The sequence below is a fragment of the Sylvia atricapilla genome, chromosome 2, assembly GCF_009819655.1.
Source record: "Sylvia atricapilla isolate bSylAtr1 chromosome 2, bSylAtr1.pri, whole genome shotgun sequence".
Lineage (NCBI taxonomy): Eukaryota > Metazoa > Chordata > Aves > Passeriformes > Sylviidae > Sylvia > Sylvia atricapilla.
The window spans coordinates 33156095-33181055 of NC_089141.1; the positions used below are offsets into that span (position 1 = coordinate 33156095).

Below are 24961 nucleotides of genomic sequence, written 5' to 3' on the forward strand. Positions count from 1 at the left end.
TGTGTATGTATAGGGCCATTGCATGCAGAGTCCCACTAACCAATGGTCAATGAGTTTAAATTAGAATAGCTCAGGCCTGATCCAACTTGCACTGCTTGTGCCTAAGATGTGTTTTTAATTCAACCTACTTAAAACATTGCCAGCTCAGAAGTTGGAATAATTCAGGCTTCAGAAGGTCTGTTCCTGTCCTGTTTGAGTAAAATTAATTAGGCCTCCTTAAACAAGGCTTTTTATAATTCTCATTAATAATTTAAACACCACTTCCATTTAACTCTAACACTTTTTAAAGTAGGTGAGTCACGAAGCAACAGCATGTTAGAAAAGAGGGAGTCTAAGGTAAGGCCAAAGAACAGGATAGTGTAAGTGAGAAAGTGCCACTTCCTATCTTTCTTATATCATCTAAGGATACAGAGGCATAGATTAGGGTGGGTAAATCAAACTACTCATCCCAGATTCAACTCTTTTATCTTTGACATGACTCCAAGACAGAGTTAATTGAGTAGATCCACGTTACTTCAGCATTCCAGAGGTCCTCAAAACTCATTTCTGACTACAGCCTAAGTTTGGATTTCCCTTTTCTTTTTGACAACTCCATAAAAAAGCCTAAACAGGTGCTTGCTTCCTGCAACTCATTGCTTGTTATGCAGAAGCTCAGCAGGATTTCTACTTATCTACTACTGAGAAACCAGTGCCAGCAAAATGCTTTATTTGAGAATATAACCATTTATTTGAGAATATAACCATTCATTCGTTTTACTACAAAGAGGTAAAATCCTACTGTTTCAAAAGGCAGTACTTGAAAGACTTTTCAGGGGACTTGACATCTCCCATACACTGTGACATGCATCTAACTGGGGAGAATCAGATAAGGTCCATTTTATGACAATACTGTTTTACAGCATCCTCCTGGATGTGGTCTGCTGCTCTGGGCCGTCATTACCAGGAACTGTCTGAGGCATTCAGCTATGACCTACGGCCAAAAGAAAATAATAATAAAAATAGTCTCCTGCTTCCCACTCAGAATCTGTAGTTTAGCTTTAATATTCTCTTTTTCTTCTCTCTGTTATCAAAGAAATGTTTCCAATTCACCAAGAAACATTTGCCATCCACTCCAGTTCTGCTGAGAAAACCTACATCCAGGCCCCTGATGTGTGATTTGCCACATCACCTGGCCTCTTTTTGACTGCTGAGTCCCCTTCCACTTTCAGAGAGAGCTACTAATCCAAACGAAACCTTAAGAATATTGGCTTCTTCTTATGGCTTTCATCTGCCCATCTTCAGAAAAGTCTGAGTGCTTGGTTCCCCCATTCAATGCTTCAATTAAAAAATGTATCTCCTGGGTTTTCTTCTTCTGTGCTTCTCTCTCCACGGGAAGTTTTTGGGGGTGGCAAGAACACCTGATGAGTTTTTTCTTGTACAGGAGTATCCACATGCCCTTCCCTGAAATGCCTTCAGCTTCTCTGCTTCTAAACCCTCTTCATGAAAATGTCTTTGAGCAGGTCCATGCATCCCACTACACCAACCGTATTTCCCCAAACCAGGATCTTACTCCTTGTGTCAGATAGGTAGAAGCTGCTATACACATTGCCAAATACTGTTAGATAAGCAGCAGATGCAGAAACAGCACTGGAAAATCTGCTCACAAAAGAACCAGCATTGTGTGAAAAATAACACTGATGTTTCTTTCAGTCTCTTTCAAGTACAAGTGAGGATGAGACCAACTGACTGCAAATAATTAAATCAAACATTGGAAATTTCTGATGTTTCAAGCAGGACTAGACAAAGGAAAAGATGAAGGGACTCAGAGGAGAACTGGTTGTTTGTAGACCTTTGGAAAGATCCTGTCCCTGTCAAATGGGCAAACAGCCCTTCCAAAGGTTTAAAGCAAAGTCAGCATCAGACCAGGATGCAGATTGCATCCCTCTGGGCATTGAGCAATCCTGCTGACTCCTGAGCCTCTCAGGGCCTGGAGACTTGCCTGTTATAACCCCAGCTTTGCTGTTGTCACTTCTCTTTGACACTGGAAGAGTTATGTTAACAACGCTAGGGGAGAACAGATCTGTTCTCAGATTACTGCAGAGTTAGCATCCACAGAGAGGAAAGAAGCTGGTTTACCTTTCTTTTTGTGCATATAGTAAAGAGTACAACAATCGAGGGAAAATGCCAGGATCAGCTAATGACCACCTGGCTCATGAAAACAGAAAACCTTTGCATAACTGTTAAAACACCATCATTGTTTTAGCTAAATTATAGAAAATTAATGGAACTCTCGAAGTTACCTGCATAATCTAAAGCATATGATCCATTTTCTCCCTTGAATGTTTCTGCAATGAACTGCTAAATTCCTAAAAACAAGGGTGACTCACTTTTCAACTCAGACGGCTGAGCTTTTGTTTATATTTTTAAATGCTTCTGTGTAAACTCTAAAATTTGTCAGACATCTGACTACTGTATAGTAAATAGTCTTGTGACATTAACCACCAGTTCTCAGGACAAGGTGAAGGTTAAATTTGATTTTCCTAACAGTACTTACCCTGAATATCATCATTGAATGTACAGTATCTGTTGCGGTATTTATTGAGGAGACGAAAAGCATTAGCATTGGCAAAGTCTTCAAACTGGATCAGACAATTCATGCCGTACCTGCATGTTAAAGGGCAATTTAAAATGGATAAATTTATTTATACAACATAGGACAAGATACAATGTAGCTAGAGACTGTAGTGCAGAAATAAAAGTATTCATGACAGAAATGCAGCACAGTAACAGCAAACAGGGTCACACCCATCCCAAGGTCCATACACAGAGAAATGTGGTGTCACCAGGATTAAATTGTGTTCATAATTCAAGTGGCTTCTTAGTATGTGTACTTATATACCTATATGTACATGCATCTTTGGACTTTTGGTATGAGAATTTTTCAGAGGTGTATTTGCACAGGAGCTTCTCAAAGCAAAGGAGATGATCTTTGTATTGCAGCCGCCACACTGCATTACAGCAAAGCTGACTGCAAAGGGGACACCAGTTAAAGGGACACCACCAGGGGCCCACTTCAACTGTAAGTGGCCAAGAGATGAGAAAAAAATCTGCTTGGAGGATCCCATGGAGTGAGTGTTTCACAGTGGGACTGAGAGGTTCATGGTGTGATTTCACAGTCACACTTCTGTGCCTTGGAAATGTTTTTCTCCACTGAGTTGTTTTAGCAGGAAACTAGCACACAATGACAGCTAGTGACCTGTAGAGTGAAAAGGCAGGAAATAATTGCAAACTTTCCATAATTGTCCAGTAATTTCCAACAATTTCAAGGAAAAGTACTTGTTTCTCACACATAAATGTGATCGGGCAGTGAGAGAAACTCAGGGAATGAGTAATGCAACTATTAGCAACTTCTGGGCTGCAGGCAGGTGAAGGGGCTCTAAATAGCTGCACTTTGTTAGAGGTAGCATCACCTGGCATATCTTTTATTCAGACTTTCCTTCTTTGCCACTGAAATCTGAGGTAGAACACCCCTGCTTTAGCATAGAACTGGATACTGGATAAAACATACTCCATTTGAGAACTGTGGCTTCTGTCATGAAAAGGTCTTTTCATTGCACTCACAGTGTGGGCAGTCAGGCTCTCCTAGAAGGGCCTTGAATTTATTATTATTATTATTTTCCACTTCAAGTATATCTGTCAGTAAGGAGACAATGAAAACCACATGCATTGTGCTCCTTTATTTTTCCATCATGGGAATCTCTCACTTGATAAACCCCCTGGTCTCAAAAAGGGGCAAGGGTTGGCTCTAACATTTGCTTCCTATTCTCTGTGGTTGACTTTAGAAAGGAACCGCAATGGGGATGGAGGTTTTAGTAGGGCCTGTAGCAACAGGACAAAGGGTAACGCTTTTAAACTAAAAGAGGGTCAATTCAAACTAGATATAAGGAAAATATTTTTTACAGTGAGAATGGTTAAAGACTGACACAGGTTGCCCAGAGAGGCAGTGGATGCCCCATCCCTGGTAACATTCAGGGTAACGGTAGACAAGGCTCTGAGCAACCTGCTCTGGTTGAAGATCAGCTTACTAATGGATGTGCCTCTTATTCATCATTTGGATCTGTAAGGAAAACATGGGTAAGAGGGAGATGACACAGCATCCAGAACATCTGCTAATATCTCACAGCAAATAATTAGCAAACCTTTATGCAATTTCAGTTGCTATAGAAACTATTTCTCTAGCGCTGGTCTTATTTATTGATATCACTGAGGAAGTAACATTACGGACTTGCTTAAAATCAATGATCTCAGCCAGCATTTATGTACGTGTGACCAGCTCTGTGAATTCCTTTCACATTTGTGGTCTGCAGCATGGTATAGTGCACAAGTTACTTTTATTTCCGTCTTCGATATCTTATTTTCACCTTTAATCCTTATTAAGCAGAGGACAAAAGAAGTATGGTAGCCCATAAACACTTCTATTTCTCCTTCTGCCCCCATGACATACACTGTCATGTATGACAGGACAGTGCTGCAGTGCAGGCTCTTCTCACTAAGGTATTTTTTGAAGGTTGTTTTCTTTTCCACTGCAATACATCTACTGAGCTTTTTAAAGTATGAACTCCATTTCTGAGCTTATGTGAGCCTTTGCATAATGTGAAAACTGAAGTTTCATTCATAAAGACCACAAATTAGTCATGGTAAGACCCGATGAATGGATGCTTTAAATGAAAGAACCAAGTATTCCGGATTCACAGTTAAAGATGGGAATCTCAGATCACTGTCTTAGTCCTTAAGGACTACTCACCTTACTGAAGTTTTGAGAGAAATTTAAAGAACTTGTGCTACCCAAAGTCACTGAAATTAAACACAACTAGGCAACTGACTTACTGAGTTGCCTTAGAAATCTATCAGTCAGTCTTGCTGCCCTTTTCTAGTGGTACTTTGGTGGCTGTGTGCAGTGCTCCATCTGAGGGTAACCACTGCAGGCTAAGGATAAACTCAGCAAGGAGTTAAACAAACCAGCTGCTGGGGCCATGTGCAGTAAGATCTTTGTGAGTATCAACATGATGAGTCAGTTCTACTGTCCCTCCCTCACAGCATAACATCTCAGTATTTGTGTAATTCCTTTCATCCCAAGGGGATTCAGAGCACTCTACAAAGAATGTTTGGGTAGCACCCAAAAGGAAAATGTAGCCAACTTGGGACTGGAGCACAGAAGTCCTTTAATATGCAACAATGCTAAGAAAAAGTCCAACTCAGGTAAGAAGGTGGAGAATACTTGGTACTGCAGAGGGAAAGGGTGTGTTGAGAGCTGCTACATGTATTGGAATCCTGCCAATAAAATGCAGTGCAGAATGGGATTTCTGCCACTACCTTTACATATCTAAAAGTTGGTTGTGTAATGCCCAGCTGTGTATTGCCCAGCTGGACAACTCTGAGTGCCCTCTCAGACCATGGAGAGAAAGGCCATATCCAGTAGCAACTTCTTTCAACTAGTCTAAGTAAAAAATTGAAGTAGATAACATCTCTGGAGATGCCTCTTTCTTCAGAGTGTCTGTGAAGGCAGACTAAGATGGCCAATCTAAATTTAGATATCTAACTTTAGACACCTAAATTAGGAGCGGTAATCTAGTATTATCTAATTATCACAGTTGAGAATATCTGGTTGGGAACATCTTAAATGTACATCATGCACCTTAGGTCACTGGTTTATCACCCTTTCACTGCAATGTTTGCAATTTTGTTGTTGATGTCTGCAGAAACTGCCCTGCTCCATCCCTTGTGTATGGTATCCAAGTGGTCCCCTGTCAGCAAACACAGAAATACTTGATGAAGTGAATTATACTGGCCAGTCTTCCCATATCATAATGTTTTAAAATGAAAACTGATTTTGCAAAATTGTTTTTAATTGGAAACACTGTATTTCCCACTAAGAAACCAAAATTAATTAATTCCTTTGGATGAATAATTTTTAATGAGGTATGCTTTTGTTGAACCTTCCATTCTGTTTAATATGTGACATCTGATATGATTGCAGTCCCACTTAGTACTCACATACTTGCTGTCTATAGGTGCAGGATGCCTTTTAATAGAAAAAGTGTTTGTAAAGTGAGTATTTGAACAAGGATTTCTGAAGATCCCTTCCAAGACATTTAAATATTCTTAAATTTGCAACAGGAATTGATGCTGGCCCTGCAGAGTTCTTCTAAACTGCTGTGATAGGAAGAGACTCTTGAGGTCAGTCTGCCTGGCTGGTTGTCAGTTCTCATAGATTCTTCCACTGACCCATGTGACTCATCTAACTTTCAGCTGAGAGCCTGAAGGAGATTTGGAAGCAGATCAGCAGGTCACATCAGGACTGAATGTTTTCCAGTCCAGGAAAGGCATAGCCAGCTAAGGTTGGCTCTCTCCAGCAATCTCATCCTGACTGTCAATGATTCATCTCCTCTAGAGCATTCTGTGATCTTCTTGGCATCTGGGACACGAGCAGTCAAACAGCCAGGATCTGACTGCCTTTATCGACAAGGAAAGCTCAAATGTAGACTATCATTTCAGGCTGAAATTTCAGGATTTCAGATTGACAAGGTACACTGAAACTGAGCAAGTGCCATGGTCCAACATATTTTATTTCTCCCATTTCTTGCTTCTTTAGCTCCCTTTCAAAAAAGGGAAGGCTGTATTTTTTGAATGGCTTTGGGTTCAAAGTGTTGCCATTCCTCTTAGACACACTGCAATTTGCATTTTGTGGGATCTCTGCAGTCTCCTTGTGGAACTGGAGCTTTCCCCTCAGCATGAGTCATTCTTATAATTTGTAGGCTGTCAAGAAGGATGCTTGGACAGAGGTGTTTTTGAAAGAATTCAGACATGCTGAAACTTGTAACTGGTTACACTACAAGAGTCATTATTTAATACTGTCACCATGTCTCCTGTTGGCTGCCAGACCACCATCTGGGGGATCCTGTTCTCTGCCACCTCTGGAATTAATTTACCCATTTTATAGAATTGGAAACAAAAAGATGCACTTTGTCAGTTCTTTCTCATCCAAAAAAATTCACTAGTCTTTCAGGCAAAGATTATATTGCTGCCCCATTAGTCTGCTTATTTCATGGTTTTGTGCCATAAATAATTATGACCCAAATTCTGGCTCTCATACCTTGCAAAAATCCTCCTGTGAAAATAGCCTCACTGGGAAATGCTTTATAGAATGGCGCCATACACTCATTTTAGTCCAATCTCTCTCTTGTAGAAAATTTTGCCTAGCAAATCTTGTACAAACAGTACTTTCAATGAAACAATATACAATTGATTAAAATAATAGTGCAAACTGTCACTCTAATGAAGGATGACTCTAGGAGCTAAGTACATATAATATTATAAGCCTATTGTAAAAATTATCACCTGAAAATCTTGATTAAGAAATGGTCCCATTTCCTGGAAAACACACAAACATAGGATTCATGCTTTGTTTATCACTGTACTGTTTTGGTACTGTTACTGTCCACCTAGACCTACACAGAACCCCTGGTCTCTGCCAAGAGAAAAGATGCTCTTAGCAAAGTCTGTATCCCTTGCAGAGAATGATACACATTTCCCTTGGATGACCACCTGAAACAAGTGGTGAAACAAAAGTGTGGAACAAGAGTGTGAATCGCAGAAAAGGAGCAATGATTATATTGCTTTTAGATTCTTTATTCAAGAGACTTCTCAGTTACCCAAACAATCTTATTATGCAATTTTTTCTTTCACCCTCATTTGTATGTACCTCTTTGAGTTTATCCAGAGTCATTATAAGCCATGAGGTCAGAGAGGAAAAAATACATGAGGCAGCAGTTACTATTTGAGAAGCATCTGACCAAAACTGCCGAAGTCAGGAGTTCAAGGGTGGCCTGAGGACCTGTCCAGTGCCTCTTCTGACCCTTATCAAAAGGGCTTATTTCTTGACAAAGAGGAGGGAGTATAATACATTCTTACATGCATGCAAAAAAATGTATTTACAAGAAGATCCTGTTCCTTTATGGAAAGATTCACAAGAAAGAAGTTTCAGTCCTTGTCTGAATTTAAAATTTTATAGCACTGCTTTCAGCCATTCTAGATGCAAGGAATCTGTTTTGAGGAGCTGCAACTCCTTTTCATAGTCTTAGATAAAACTAGACAGAGAAGAAACAAATTGTCCTTGCCCTTGTCATCTTCTTACTGCTGCTTGAAACACCAGCAACTAAAGTTCTGATTTCCAAGGGAAACTAAATTATCTGTAAAGAAGACCAACATCAGAAAAGTATCATGCTTGGCAAGTGCTCAGGATTAAAGATTGGAAAAACAAAGTCCACTCAAGCAAGTAAAATAAGACGAGAACCTGAGTCTGTCTGGTGTCCTGAAGGCAATTTTACCATTAAATTGTTACTATGATACTTGTCAGGCTTTTCATCAGACCATCAGGACTCTGCCATACAATTCCTGGCCACAGGCTAGGGGTCACTTTGGTCAGGCACCTCCTCAAGAGGTCAGTTGAGAGCAGCCCTGTGGAGAAGGACTTGGGGGTATTGTTGGATGGAGAACTGAATACAAGCCAACAGTGTGTGCTCCCAGCCCAGAAAACCAACTGTGTCCTGGGCTGCATCCAAAGTAATGTGGGCAGCAGGGCAAGGAAGGGGATGATGCCCCTCCTGAGACCCCACCTGGATCCAGCATCCAGCTCTGGGGCCTCCAACACAAGAAGAATGTGGACTTGTCAGAGCAGATCCAGAGGAGGCTGTGAAGATGATCAAAGGCCTGGAGCATCTCTTCTATTGAAGACAGGCTGAGAGAGCTGCTGTTGTTCAGTCTGGAGGAGAGAAGGCTCCAGAGAGACCTTGGACCCAATACAAACTTAAGAACTCTGGGTCATAGGCTTAGAAATCTCATGCTAGGGAGCTGCATCACAAATCCAACAGGACCTGCTGCCTGCCTCACCATCACCTTAGGCTACAGACAATTTCAAACACTGGGCAGGAGTCTCACTGGGTTTCTGCCAACACAAACATAGCCACCATGCTCTGAGGCACAGAGCCTGCTGTGGATTCAGTGAGTGCTGCATAAATAAAAGCACTCCTTGAAGCACGAAGATATCAGGAAATCCCAGAATTGTACATTTTTGGAACCTGGGGGATGTGCTAAAGATTGCCGTTCTTAATCATATGCCAGGGCATCTGATATGAGCTACAATTAGAAACAGGGTAAGGGGCAAAATGAACTTAAGTTGGGGAAAAAATAATCTTGAAAGTTCCTAGTCAACTTTCATTATATTCTTTTTAAGGAAAAATCTCCAAACAACTATTTTGCACATCCTATCTCATGACTTTCAAGCACTAAGACCAGCATTAATGGCTTCTATGATTATTCTAGTGTTTTTATGCAAAATGACATTGTCCTGCTTGCAGTTGGCGTGAGGAAGGACTGCAGTTGGAGCTACAAGGCTTCTCAGGAGCAGGGCAAAAGCAGGAGATGCAACTATATTAGTGCTGATCCTAAGATGTAGCCTTGAGCTACCCTCTGGCACACAACAAGGAACAGAGCCTCACCCTTTACCTTCTGCACAAACAGCTTCTCCAGGTTCATCTTACTGAAACTGCTGTGGTACATCTGGCATAGGTGGAAAAGCCCAGACAAAAGCCTAGAGCAGAGGGCTTTATGACATCTGCAAGTGTGTTACCCCAAAGGACTTGAACTCATGGTAATAAAAGCCACAGTGATCCCTAGCAGCACACCTGGAGCCCAGTCATTCCTCAGTAGCAGAAAATCAAGCTAATCAAACCTAAATATTGTCCCTTGACTTAAAATATCATCCAGTGTCTTAAAGCAGATTACAGATGCTGGCTGATGCTCTTATCTCACATCAAACCAGCACAATGGACAGCTAGGTGGCTCTTCCCATCACCATGACTTCTCCCAATGAGAATGGTGTCAGAGTTCCTCTGGACACTGTAACTGAGGTAGATGGGCAAGGAGAATGTCCACCTTGTATTCCATGAGGGCTGGATCTGGTCTACACGACCAGCCCTGCCAGGGCACTAGTGGTGGTGTGCAGGCCTTCCTAACAGACATACAGATGCTAGGGTGTGACTTTGAGTGTTAGCAGTATATGTGAGGGTCTTTTTTTTAAGCCCATCAGTGCCTAGAAACTGGTGCTTAGAAAATAAAGTCTAATCTTTCAAGATCAATTAGCCAAGTTAACCCGAGCATGTAAAGAAATAACATGGGGGTGCACCTATACTGGTGATTTTGTTTCTGAAAAGTGCTGGTGAATTTGTGATCCATGACCCTGGAGAAATAGAGGTGGCTTCTTTTCAAAAAGGCTCTGATTGTTATAGAGCACATGAGACCTGACTTGGTATGTTTGTGGGTAAAAGTACTGGGAAGGGATTAGGCAAAGAGAAATCAGGTATGAAACATACATAAGGGAAAAGGAACTCAGCAGAGGTATCTTTCTTTTTCCATCTGGGAAACTGAACACTTGATCTCCTGATGCCTTCTGTGCTCTGCCTTATGGCACAACCTGACAGAAAGCTTGTTCCCCTGGTCACTCTGTTAATAAGCACTGATGGGAAAGGAAAAGGGAGTGAAGTTATGACAGGTTAATGAGGCTTCTGTGACACGGTTTGCTGGCGTGGGGAACTGCACCTCGTCGAGTCTCAGGCTGCATGTTCCCCATCTGCCAGCCAGTGACTGGGGCTAGAGCTCAAAATGGAGGCTGGAGTTCTGGGATGGGTCTGGCCCCTTGGAGCATGATGAAAGTTACACAAGGATTAATTTGATCAGATATTCAAGCCCCAGAAATTCTGGTGTTTATTCTGATTACAATCCTTGGACACTTTAGGTGAATACTTACTTCAGCCTAAAGAAATGTACCAGTTTATGAGCAAGACTGACTTGTCCTTTGCCACAGTAACTGAGCAGATGGAAAACTGAAGCGGTGCATTTTCCCATGTGAAGCATATTGCTGCTCACTGTGAGAAAACAGCAATTTGTCAAGCTGCTTCATTTGGACACAGGTAGGCTCAGTGGGCCAAATTCTGCATGTAGTTGCTTCCCAAGAGGAGCAAAAGGCATAGCTTAGAGCTGTTGTTAAAGAGCTTAGTCATTTAACATGTTTTAGGTGAAAGAGTAATGAATGGTGGTTTAGGCAGCAGGAAAACAGTAATGTATCCAGCTATTCCAGAAAGAGCTTTTCTTTCTAAAATTGCCCAGCATGCCCACACTTTGTTTCAAAATATTTGAACTAACTCTGAAGTCTCTGGCACACACCTCGTTTCATTACTGGGTGGATATTTTGAGACCAGGAGTCCTTTCTACTGACTTCTATGGGTCTTCAGCAACAGAAATTTGACATCTGTTCGATATTATTGTTCCATTAGAAGATTAAATCTTCACTCCCCTGGCTTTTTTGTGGGCTCCAACACATTCCACTTCAGTGACAAACATCCCTTGAGCCAGCAGTGCTTTGACAGGGTGGGAGGTACTCTTGCAGAGGAATTGACAAATGGTTTCCATGACAAGTTAAAGTACCCTCAGGAAGTAGACAGAATTTCTGCATGAATATCAAGATAAAAAGGAAAGCCCCAAATTGCAAGGGATTTGTGGCAAAAAATCAAAATGTTCCTCCCCAGGTAACTGAGATTTGTATGTGACGTTACAGACTTGCATAAGAGATTGCAGCAGCTCATGCTCACAGGTTGCCTCAAAAGTGGAAGCAGGCTACAATAAAGCAGCATGTTCTTGACCTTCTGAACAATTTGTACTTCCTTTCATAACAGAAGCGAGAGCTCCTACTGGGTTGAATCCAGTCATTCCAATGGAAATTTGAGACCAAATGAACCTGTTTCATATGAGTTTGCCAAACCCAGGCTAATAGCAGGATTATTCACCAGCCCAGAGTGCAAAAGGATCACACCCCAACAGTGCTTTAAAGTATGCTGGTGGTCAGGATGATAATATAGGGTAATGGCTCTTTTCACTCTAGGATCTCCAAATACTTTACAGATGTGAATGGACAAGTGCAAAGCAGAATTTCCCAGCCCCACTTTGCTGAGAACTTTCAGGGGCCTTACTGTTTTCAAGGAAGTCACCCTGGTTAAGGGAAATAGAAAAGCGGGGACAGGGGCCTCAGGAACTTGATTACCAATACTTGGATGAAAGCATTAGACATGACTTCACTGCCTCCCAAGATAAGAGTTCATTGTTTCATGGTCTTCTCCCTTCAATGTGGAGATTAACTCATGTAAACTAAACACAGGAAAGTAACTGCCAATCCTTCCTCTCCAACAGCAAGAACAGAAAAGGCAAATTGTCTTCAGTGGGTTCAATGAGCTTTGCATTTAACACCACAAGCATAAATCTCAGAGCCAAGTTTATGATGGCTGAGAACATCATCTGCATTCTCATTCTATTGTTCCCATTCTATCATTAACATCAACACTGCAATACCCTCATGGTCTTCTGGCCCAGAAGAAACCAGGATAGGGTTTCCCTAAAGGATTAATTAGTGACTACAATCAAAATAAACAAACCCCCCACAAATCAACCCTGATGACTCTTAAATAGTTTCTACTTGTCTGTTATGATTTCCTAGTTGTGTTTTAACAGCTTTCTAGCCTCTAAAAATTTCTTCCCACTAGATAATGCACAAAGCATGTAACATAACACTACAATGTAATCAAATGACATTTCAGTCAAGATTCTTTATCAAATATGAAGAAGGTTCAGCTGTGACTGAACAGTCCTCTGCACTTCTGTCCCTATTTCCTCCACTCACAGCCAGCTGGGCAGTCACAGCATGTGTAAACCCATCTGTCTTGGTGGACAGGTAAGTACTGTGTCAGACATTGGTCATGGTGCCTCCTACCTCTGGGGAGATGGGGCAAGTTGATGGCACAGGTACCACCCACTCCCTCCCCTTTGTGCAGGAACACACACACATACAGCTGGCTGGAGACACAGAGGGAGGATCAAACATAGCTCCTTCACTGGGCAGAAAAGACAGGCAGCAGTTTGGCAATCAGGCAGAGACTACAGCTCTCTGCTGCTCCTTATCAGAATCATCTGTGGCTTTAGGAAAGGCAAAAAAAAGCTGCTTAGAAGCTTGTAGTTTTCCAAATATGAGTCTTTTTTCCCTAACAATTGTCCTCCCTTTCCTCCTTATGATAATCTCTCTGGATAGTCATGGAGCTTTTAATATTTTCTTTTATTTTTCAGAGAGAGGTGCACAGGGCTGAGGTGGTAGTTCTGCTCTTCCCATATTAAACTCCCCGGTACATCAGAGACCCTCTATCCCAGTTAGTGACTATGAATAGAGGTATGCATGCTTAAAAGGACAGTGCTAATAATCCTGGCCTTCTCACTCCACAGATTTAAATGCCAGCAGGAAAGTTCCTATTTTTGACAAGGCCATAGGGAGGCAGTCTGCAGACTCCACACCGTGTCAAGGAACATGCCATTTCCATTTAGATGATTTCCTTCACAATGGAAAGAGCTAGAAACTTCCTTTATAATGTGTAAACTAACCAAAGTTTAGGTTCTGACTATGCTGAATGAGGCTCATAAATACATGACAGAGGCCAGATACAGCCCACAGGACATATGTTTGACACCTCCGGCCTATGTGGATAGGAAATACTTATAAATAGTCAGTCCCATTTCAGTTCTCTGGAGACAAATATTTTTGACACAGAGTGCTCAAGCACAAAGAGTCATTTGCAGACCACCCAGGAGACTTGCATTGAAATGACCTTGCTTTGCTTGGATGATCAATTATACTAATGTTTATTTCAGGAGTTGCAACATTTGTGCTTAAATGGAAGCAGCCCAGAGGAGCCATGTATGTAACCCCACTTACTTGTTGGTAACTGCCTGCATAAACTCATCAATCAGTTCGTCGTACTGTTTCCCACGAACCCTCTTGTGTTTCAGTCCAATATACAGTGGATCACTCAGGAGAGCCTAGGACACAAAGCAATTCTATTGACATCTTCTCTTCTGCAGATGAACAGAGATTTATGTCCCAGCCTACCAAAAATTTTTGTCTCATGTATTCATATTAATTTTACTTACTATGCAGCTTGCAGATCTCTTCCAAGCAGGAAATGTTTCCGCAGGAAGCTGTGGCCTACCTTTTAGCATAAATAAAGTCAGAGGGATGCAACACTTTGTGACTGCCATAGGAAAAAGAGGTCTGCATCCCTGGAACACCTCTACCAAACACTCTCTGCCAAATGCCTCACTCCTAGTGAATAAAACTGACTTTGCGTGGGGAGTGTTCACCTTGCATTCAGTTCTTAATTTTGCACTGAGGGCAGGATAGCTGTTGACCATAAACAGTGCTTTGTGCAATGAAGACTGCCTGATGTAACTTGAAGTGATGTGTCATTTAGGCCTTTTAGGTGACAGTACAGAGTTGATCACAATCAGTGATCAGACTGCAGAATGTTCCCAAGACCTGCACCTGCCTGGCACTCACCTTGGTTACCTGACATGTATAAAGTCAATGTATTTTCATACGACTGATTAATTTATATTTTGGTTCCCAATAGGAACATAAAATCAGGCCATTCCTCCAACCAATACAGCAGGTGTTAAGTCAACACCCATAAGTCACCTAAAAAGGACTGGATCAGAATGGAAATAACATAGATTTTGGGGAAAATTACAGGACAAACACTGGCAGGAGAAAGGCTGGCCAACACCTCTGAGAGTCACTGCAAAGGAACTCTACTTCCCTTCCAATTTCAGGAACAGCACTCTCCACATGAGAGGAGGATAAGCCATCACAAACTTATTGTCCTGCAGCCATATAGCCCTAAATATTGGCAGATATGCTAATACCAGAGCTGCTTTTATAGCCACAGCTGTTTTCCTTTACAAGGAAAGATGAAAGAGGTTTTCCTGTGAGTTTGATACATTAGGGCTCTTCAGGGCCATGAAACAGAAAGGAGACCCATTTGCATAATTTCACTGACTGCTCCTACAGCACTGCCTGCTCTGGGCCCTGTTCTGGGACTACAGAATTCTCCCACAGACAAGCTGAGAAATGCCAAGCTCTGAAAAAAGCCTGACTGCTGAAAGCAAATAGATGTGTATAGTAGTATACAAAGTATCCAAGTATACAAAGTATTATGGACTTGTCAGAAAGACAAGCCAGCAACTGATGCTAAAGATATAGTATGACAGCTATATTTACTGAATTCTACCTGAGGTTCATGTGTTAGCAATGCAGTTACCCTTGGCTCACCAGACATTAATGGGCAGAGATGAACAGGATGAATGCCTCTAAGAGGTATTTTATTTATGCACTGATAAACAAGTTTACTCTTAGGGCAGGATACTCCTAGGATGTACTTAGAGTTCAGTTAATCTGGGTTTATGCATATGAGAAAGCCATTACATAAATAAGAAAACAAATTATTTATATTCTGAGAAAATACATTGTTCATATTGCTGGAAAACAGCAGCCTCTGTATCTTAACCCTAGATGTGGAAATTGGCTTCACAGAGAAGTTCCTGAACACATAAATTACATCTGATCTTGGGCAGAAGTAAAAGAGTCCAAGACTGATACTCTTAAGTCCCTTTTTCTGATGCCATCTGGCCCTTGCAGAAGCCCAAAAATCATTGGTGCCACTTTGGATTTTAGTGTCCCATCTGCTGAGACAGAAACAAGATGGATGTGCACAATCAGATACTCTTCATGAGAAGAGAAGCACTTTTACCCAGGTCCCTCTGGCAGAAGCTCCAGCTGGGAGGCTCAAAGCACTGGTGGCGGGCAGATCAGCCTGAAGGAGAAGGAGGAGATGAAGGATCCAAAGTTCTATTGACTGAAGACTGCAGTAAGTGAGAGACTGAGACTCAATTCCTGCTTTAGCCTCAGTGGGTCCAAACCCAGTCTTCCCTTTTCAGGCAAGACCATGAATCAGGCTGAGATGAGCACATCTGTATTCCACAAGTCCATGACAGGCTGCTATGCTAAAGTGGTAACATAATCCTGGGGCCAGAGACCAAAGAGGTAGTTGAGATTCTCAGATGTCATCTATGGGCACTGATTTTGCATTATTTCACTGTTTTCAAGGGTCCAGTGTGAGGGACTTGGGGCAGGACTGAAAGAGGTGCAGAAAGTCTAGCTGCCCAATGAGATCAGCATGTCTAAAAACGTCAGCATTAATTCTTCATCATACACAAACTCAAAGCTCTTATACCCCAGATTTTTTATGTCCCTCACGAAATGTGTGTTTGGTTTACAAGGGGTCATGTGAAGCACAAGTACATTTTACAAAAATGGACAAACCTGGGCCATCACAAATAGCTATAGGATATTAATTTTAAAAAGACATCCTCACAGATGTCCATTCTGGCATTGCTGAAATGTTTCACTTTGGCCTTTCTGAGCCAGAGTCATAAGGCAAAAATCTGCAAACAGATGGAGTCCTCTTGCTTGGTTATCATGTGCAGTAACATGTGCAATCTAACAAAACAGTGACATTAATCATTCCCAAACCACTCACCAGGGATTCTCCATTTTTGGAATATAGTCATCTCTACACAGACACAAATATCTGCCTGTTCCCTCACAGTTACCAGAGGAAGATTAATTCTGGGACTTCCTGTACAAAGCTTGTCAACTCTCTCTGCCATGCTGAAAGGTGGAGCTGAGCTTTCAGCTCCAACTGGTAACACTCTGAGTCTTCTCACCAGGGGACCATGAGTCTATTTAGTATTTATTTCAGTTCCCCATAAGAACAAAAGGTTCTCATGCATCAAACAGGAATTAAACTTTCCCACTTCCCTGTGGTGCTGGTCTAGCCATCATCTCATCTCGAATGTCTCCAGCTTTGTCTCCACATGAACTGGCCCCAGCAAAGTGCTAATCTTGATTCTTTCTCCCCCATGTCAGATTTATGAAAAACTGTCTTACCTCGTTGTCAGTGCCAACATCCAGTAGGACGGGGAGACATTGTTGTGGGTGAACTCCACCACAAGCTGTGTACAAAGCAAGCTTTCCAACTGGGATACCCATGCCGTAACTTCCTAGGTCTCCTAAACCAAGAATCCTCTCTCCATCTGTCACCACGATAGCCTAGGAGGATCAACAGAGACTGTTTACAGGGTTGCAAAGGCCCTAGAAGCAAAACGAGCTCCATTGTTTTCACACTGATGCCACTTTGCAGATGCACTGTGCAATGGGTATTTGCTCCTTGGCCACAACAGCATGTTAATTAGCTGTTACCAACAGGGGGCTGCTCATTTTTGGGGGAGTAGAGAAAGTGTGTTTAAAGGAAGCAGCTCACAGAGTAGGACATCAGCAGCTCGCAGCTCTGCTGGAGAATACTTCAATTCAATGTAGCAGAGCCCAAGCAGCATGGTTTTTGTGCATCCCCAATTGTACTACAAGAAGTATCAGAAATGAGATCTGGCCTTGATTTTTTTCATCTTTTTTTTCTAGAAGAAAAAAGTGCTTAGAAACCACATCTGTGGAAGAAACATACTTCAGTGTCCTTCCTTATTCAATATGAACTATACACACATTTGAACTTTTTGCTAGTTGCTTTTCCTTCTGAGTCAATGTGAAGTGTTAGTAATGAGAAAGTCTCTTTTTGGGTGGGCTCCATCTGGTTTTGGGTGTGCGCTCACTTTTTACCACACCCAGAGGACGCAATTGGGATTGAAAGGCAGTAATGGGAATAGGGAAAGCAGCAAGCATATGCACTGCTATAGGTCTATCCTGAAATTAAATGGAGTTAATATTCAAACTATGCAGAGAATATTAAAACAAAATTAAGTTCTAATGAATCAGAATATTTCTCTGGAGCACTGATCCCCTTTAATCCAAATAAATAAGTGTTCTCAGGCAAACCTAACAACCTCTCAATAGCATTTAAATATCCATCAGAGAGAGGAAAACTCTTCAGCCTAGGATGTGCTGCAGCATTCTAATTACCACAGCTTCTCCAGGTAACACGGAGAAATGAATCAGAACAGAAAATACAGCATGGGAGAAATGCATTGCTATTTGTAACAGAGAGGGGAAACTGGACTCACATTTGTTTGTAGCTCTTTGGATTTGAAAAACACCCTCAAAAAAGAGCATGGTTTCTGTGAGTACCTGATATACAAGGACAGTAAAGTAATGTTTTTTATTCGTTCATGTTCATATGATCTGAACTCAACAAATAGGACATTAATCTCTGGCTGAGCAGGGCAGACCCTTCTACCTGAAGGTCGGAGGTTACCGATTTAACAGTTAGGAACCTGTTTTCTACTTCCATCTGTGATACAAATTTTCTTAACGACTCTAGTGAGATCACTGTAAAAAGGTTAGGTGTGCAGTTTATGACAGCTATCTAAATGATTTCTAAACTCATTTGACATCTGATGGGGAGAGACAGAAACCTCCAGAGGGCATCTCCTCTCTCCAGCAGCTGTTTTGGGAACAGATGAATTTCTCTTGGAAAAGCTCAGTTCCCTCTTCACTGGCACTGCAGAAGTACTTACAATATGAGACTGGGCACTAAGTCCCCAGGCAGCTGATGTTTACTGAGATGACTCTGGACCATAGGCTGTACCCAGTTAACCGGTCCAGGTTTGCAGTGCCTCAGTAGTAGGCATGTGGCCCAGCAGAATGACCCAGAGTGCTACGCTGGTCTCCAAGGTGTCAAGGCAATGCAGAGAGGCAAGTGCTGCTGTTGGCATTCCCAGTTCTCTGCACTGATGGCAGGAGGTCAGCCTTTACAGGTTGAACCAATACTCTACATTGGATGAACCAACAGAAAACACTCCATGGGAAGAATTTTGGACAGCTCTGTACAGCAGTAATCCTCGTGGGGATTCAAGATCCTGAGTGCACTTCTAGGGCAGGCATTCCACAAAAAGAGGGAGGAATGAGGGGAGGGAAGGCAGGATGGAAGGCCAGTGCAGTAGCTTGCATGGCAGCACACTTGTGTTGGAATAAAACACATTTCTACACCATCCTCACTTTGAGTGGCTTGAATTCATAGCTTCCAGGATGACACCCATCCTGTATGATTTTTTGCATTCTTTTTGGTTTAGCTGGGCCACTGTGAAGAAAAGAGTACAAGACTAAGGAACCAGAGCGAAAATTGGCAAGGGAAGGCACTCCTGAGGATGGCCAGCATTTTATCCAATATTTCTTCCTGTCAGGATTCATTAGCCATCCTGGAAGGGACCCAAACCCCCCCATATTCCCACATAAGTATGACCAGAAATGGTTTCTTCTCACTTGTTCTGGTACTATGATTCTTTCAGGGCAGCCCAGCTTTGACAGGAAGGCTTGAAGGTGTGGCTCACAGGGCTTGGCTGAGGCTTTGCTAATCTAAGCAGAGCATCAGCATCCTTCCAGCCCTTGCAGGCAGAGGATCCAGGGTTTGGCCCAGATTTCCGATTTCTACAGTAAGCACTGTTGCCATGAAGCCCTAATGAGCCAAATCTAATGAGCAAAATGTGGGCAGCATCTCCAGGTATTTCTGCACTGTCTTTAGAGGGTGGTGTTCAATTGGGGGGGTGTTCACCTTTAAAAAAAAAAAAACTGGGTCCCTCCAGGGACTTAGGTGCACTCCAGGTGCCTCCCTACTTATCTCAAAATCTTGAGTGTTCCAGTGCCTACCAGTTCAGGCATGAAGAACTCTGTGTATAGAGACACAGGTAACCCTGTGGTCCGTAACAGCAGTACTGCTAAAATGAGCTGCCTTTGTAGTCTGGCAAACCTGGAAAGAAGATAGTCTGAATCTCTTTCATGGACCATTGCCCTTCCTATGGTCTGTTTTGGGTGCCAGAGGGGCTGTTTCAACAACAGTCTCTGATCTTTCTGTGCTGGTTTCCCCATCTGCAAAAACATTTCTATTAGCCATAATGAATTCTGCTCACAGTTCTGAGTTGGAAACAAATGGAAATACTGAGTTTGTTGGACGGAGCAAGGATAAAATACCCTGCCTGCCTCTCTTCTCCATGGTTCCAAACACAAGTTTATATGTCTGTGATCACTTTTTCTGAAAACATGTTAAATTTCTTTTTTCTTCCCCCTTAGAAATGGAAAATGCTTGCAAAATTTTCTCAGCTGCCAAATCTTTGTTCTTGGAAGAAGCATATGATTGATAGGGAACCAAAACTCTGTCAATAGCCATGGAAATTCCCAGGAACGTGTACTTTTAGACTGATAGAATGGTGAGGTGACTGGCAAGACCTGTCTTAATTGTTGACTTTATTTCATGTCAGGGACTTGCCCAGCCCCAAGCTCTAGTGAAAAAATACTGCACAAGAACACTTTTTGGGTGTGGTGTCAATAATATTTTCAGCTGCTGGATATCAAACATGATTTTCAGAGTTGCCAGTGTTCTTAATGCTGCATGAGTCACTGAATTTGTGAAGGAGTCCTACAAGCATGTTGATTACAGAGATATCTTAAAGAGCTTTGGTACACGTAAGCCACACAATTCTTCAATACACATACCTTACTTTTTCACTAGGGCCCCTATTCTGTACAAATTTATTATCATGCATATTTTTTTTATTGACCAAGATCCTGCTACCTCTGAAAAAGTTGTTCTTGATTGCATACATACATGACAGTCTCTGAAGTCCCAGCTTGACTGCAAATTGAAACTGAAGTTCAGCCTGAAAATTCTCTGAGGAAGGGAAGCATTCTTTGCTTGTCCTTTTAAATAACCAGTTCTGTAAATGATGCCAAACAGTTCCACTAAATATCCCATTTTGCACCAAACTGCCTGCTATTTCCCAGTCCACAGAAGACATGCCACATACCTTAACATTTTCTTCAGGCCAAGAGTTTAGCATTGTTGCAATATGGCCTTTGTCATGGATGGTGATAAACAGTCCCCTAAGAGGAGAAAAGAAAAGGAAAGAAAGAGAAGAAAAATAAGCCTTGTAATAAAACTAGTAACTCCAAGATAAAAGAAAACAGGTGAACTTGAAAATGAAGGGATGTGAGCTGCTGAGTACAAAACCAGCCAACTCACTGACACAAAAATGAGACCTCAAGGGACTGCTAATAGCAAAGTAAATTCTCATTTTCTAGTTTTCTAGTTATAGCAATTTCGATAAATGCAGTGAGGCTGATGGTTTTACCATAAGCCTTATTACACATTCTTTCCTGAGGAGCCTATAGCTCCTGGCCATCCAAACCGTGAAATCATGATCCTTCTCACCCAGCTACCAGTGTCAATGACAGCAATGGCTACTCCAGAGCTAGGTATGTTGGGCCACCCCTCTAGTTCACAGAACTCCAATCTGACTGGATCAATATCTGCCATGGCATTTACTTTGATCAAGCCAAACCTGCCCCTTTTATCCCCATGAATATCTGATTCCAGTTTTTGACATTCACAAAGTGAAAACCATAAAAAATTACAATAAGTGAAACAGAAAATTAAATGTTTGGATGCAACTTCAATGTAAAGTGTTTATATGGACAATAACATGGCTGATTGCACTAAGGTTAATCACTTCTCAGTGCAAAGGTCTTCAGCATTTAAACAAAAGTACATTTTTTAAATAAAATTAGGAGCTGGAAAAGATCGTTTTTGAAACATGTTTTAGATTTGTGGCTTATTTTTCTGCCTCTCTGCTGCTGTTATCAAAGAGTACCCGTAGCAGGGATTCTTTCAATATCCAGGACAGCATGATTTACATCGATTGATCTCTGCTCTGATATTCTGGGATTTTGCTGAAGTTCCTTTTAGGCTGCACTAACCCCAAAAGAGGCAACCTGTCCTCTATACCTATGTCAGGGAAAATTGCTTAGATTGCTCACAGTGCTGTCTAATCAGCACAAATCAAGGGCTCTAACTTGGGGAGTCCCCTTGGCAGGAGGATGCAGACATTTTCCTTGCCTTGTTATCTGCTCACAAAAGCAGGAGCTGTGCCAGCAATTAGTAACAGTTGGAAAAATGGAGAGATGCATTTTTGTTGCTTACATCTCTCAACTATTGCTGAGCCCCAGAAAGTTCAGATCCGGTCATGGTTTGGGCTTCTAATGTGAAACATTAGAGAGAAGAAGCTTGAAAACAACCTCCATTATAAGGCCATATGAGTGATGAATAATCAAACATAATTGGGCTACTCACTCTGGCAAGGGCTTATCTCACATGACTCTTCTAGGGGACAGATATCTTCCCACAGTCAACTGTGGGATTCCTAATGAAAATGCCCTTTACTTCGAAAAGAAGAAAAATAAAAGTGCTGACTTCAACACTGTTCAAGTCACAATCACACAGACAGATCAGAAAGGCAAAAAAGGAAAATAACATTTCATTTATTCAGTGTAATTCTTTAACGCTGTGCCAATAACCAATGAACTAATCACATACACATGGCTTGCCTCAAAGACAGTATTCACAGATGTCAATCTTCATAAAAAGGGAGTACTGTACTGCGGCCATCTATGTTTCGAAAGCAGTTCTGCTGGGAATTAAACTAACTGGGAATTAAAAGTGCAAATTAGTAACATCACTGCATATATTTCAGGTTGTGATATGCTTTTAGAAAGAATGCTATTGTTTGAAGGTAACATTTTCAATACATAATGAAGACATCTATTAAGTGTCTAGCTGTGTGCCTCATACATTCGCATCTCTTCAGTATTGATGGGAGTCCACCAGCTATCTAACTTTTGAAAAACATCCTGAGCTCAGAGCAGAAGCTGAAATCCACCTGTCTACCCACTGCTGGTCGTGCAGCTCGATGGAACTGAGAGTTGTTTAATGTACAAGTGGAGAGGGCAGCTACCTAACACCCCTTGATTCTGACCCTTGAACTGGGAGGGCAGCAGGCTGGTCTTAAATCCCTGCTTGGGATTTGCCAGTAGAGAGAGTTTGGGTCTTCCAAAATCTTGTGACTACTCTCACTGTGCTCCTTGGGAGTAGGACTCTCACAGTTGTCATCGGATTGGCTTGGCTTAGATAGCCTGGTTGGTCACTGAAAACCAAGCATGGAGAGACAGCCCTGTCAGAATTTGTGTTCCCTTCCTTAATAATATGTATTATAAGTAAATTGCTCCTTACTATGCTTCAGGCAAATTCAGATGGCTTATTTTAGGCTAACACCCTAATGGCACCATCAGTTTTGCATGGGAAATGGTCAGGAGGAGCAGAAATGTGATCCATGTGGTGAAAGTGACCTTTCTCAGTGACACAACCACATCAGGAAGTGGGTATGTATCTAAGCAAGCCTTGTATTTCACTAATACTGAATCCAAGAGCCAAGGGCCCAGGTTCAATAAAACACCTAAATTTCCAGTGCCTTTAGGCAATCAGCTGAAGCAAGTTCCTGAATCTAGTTGAGGCTCCCATTAGGTGTTCAAGCATTCAGAAGGGGATCCTGGTAGTAGTGAGCGGGGAATCCCTTTGCAGATCGAATACGCAATGACCAGTTCTGACAGGCAGTTGAGCAACTTCATGGTATTTTTAGATGCAAAGGGAAACAGAGACATCAGACTTTAGAGTCAGGGGTCACGGGTATGTCCTCATTTTGTATGATCCCCAGGAGAGTTGTGCTCTCCCTCCAGACAATAACTCACCCACAGACTTGAGCTGCCCACTTAGTTAAACAGACATGCTCCAAGCTGGCAGAGGGTTTATCCGTCCAAAAATCCCTTCAGCAAGACAGGCAGAAGGAACAGACAAACTCCACAAACTGAACCCAGAAAAAGCTTTGCTCATGAGTGAACAGGGAAGAGTAGCAGCCAGGTTTGTCTCAAGGACAAACTACTATGAGGGTGGTGAGGCACTTGAACAGGTCACCCAGAGAAGCTGTTGATGCACCTTCCCTGGAGGTATTCAAGGCCAGGTTGGATGGCTTCAAGCAAGATAGTCTAGTGGAACATGTCTCTGTCCATGGCAAGGAGGTGGACTACATGATCTCTCATAATTTCAAACCCAAACCATTCTATGATTCCTTGATTATAGGAGAGGTAACAGGAGCAAAAGCTTATTTGTGCATTTGGGAATGACAAGGTAGAGCTCTGAATACTAAGAGGAACAAAAAGGCCTACATGGACCAGTAGTAAATAAGAAACATCCAAGTGACAACAAAATAAATTAACATGATTTTTCTGTGGAAAAGATGCAGCCTAAGCCTTCTGAAGGAGAAATGAAACCTCAGCAACCTTTATTATCTTTATTCTGCCTTTATCATGAAGTCTGCTCCAACTCCCTTGAGATTACAGGTGATAAATTGCTTCAGAGAAACAAGAAGAAAAGAAGCAGTTTTCCTTTAATCTCCTTGGTACTCAATAACAAGGATTCAATTAAAATGTAAAGCTAAAAATGTAAGTAATTTTGATCAAGTCACTTAACACAGGCATTGTGTGGGGCAGAGATACAATGTTTTTCCAGACCAGAAACTCACCTGTGCCCAGGAATCTGCCACTCTACATGGGTTCAGTCATGCATGGGGACAAAGTTACAAGAACTAGAGCTTAGTAAAAATTAACTGCCTCAGCAATTTCAATCCAGAATGTAAATGCTGTACCATTATTTCTGGTTAAATAGTAACCTTCAGAGAGCTGTTAACTTCGTGGGGGTAATTAAAAGCAGGGAGTGCTTCAACCTGCAACTCTTAATTTCAGAGCTGCAGACTCATATTCAGTCCATTAATGTCACAGGTTTCACTACAGCTGCCTTTAGTTAAGGTGGAAGTCAGACTAGATTTTATTGTACCACTGAGCACGTCTGTAAGAGCCCAGGAAACTTCAAGGAGAGTTACAGCTTCTTAATTTGCCACTAAGGCTGTATTTCTGTCTGGATGTCAGCAAGTCCAGTCAAGCTGCCCGAACTGGACTGCAGGATCTAGCAAATTGTGAATCCATGAAAAGGGCTTGAGTATATTCACCCACAAGACCTTTTCTCATGCCTAAGCCAGGGACGTTATCTTCCCTTTTCTGGTTTTATCCTGACTGAGTTCATGGCAGTACTCCAGGACTTTACACAGT

The 24961-nt window shown here is 41.9% G+C and overlaps 1 protein-coding gene across 1 annotated transcript in view; it reads right to left on the minus strand.

Annotated features, from left to right (window-relative positions):
- The window catches only part of ME3 (malic enzyme 3), a 117816-nt gene that overhangs the window by 14142 nt on the left and 78713 nt on the right, over positions 1-24961 (minus strand). Inside the window, 4 exon segments of the mRNA XM_066341302.1 lie at positions 2534-2643; positions 13847-13950; positions 16916-17077; positions 20776-20851. Of these exon segments, the coding sequence (XP_066197399.1) occupies positions 2534-2643; positions 13847-13950; positions 16916-17077; positions 20776-20851 (452 nt within the window).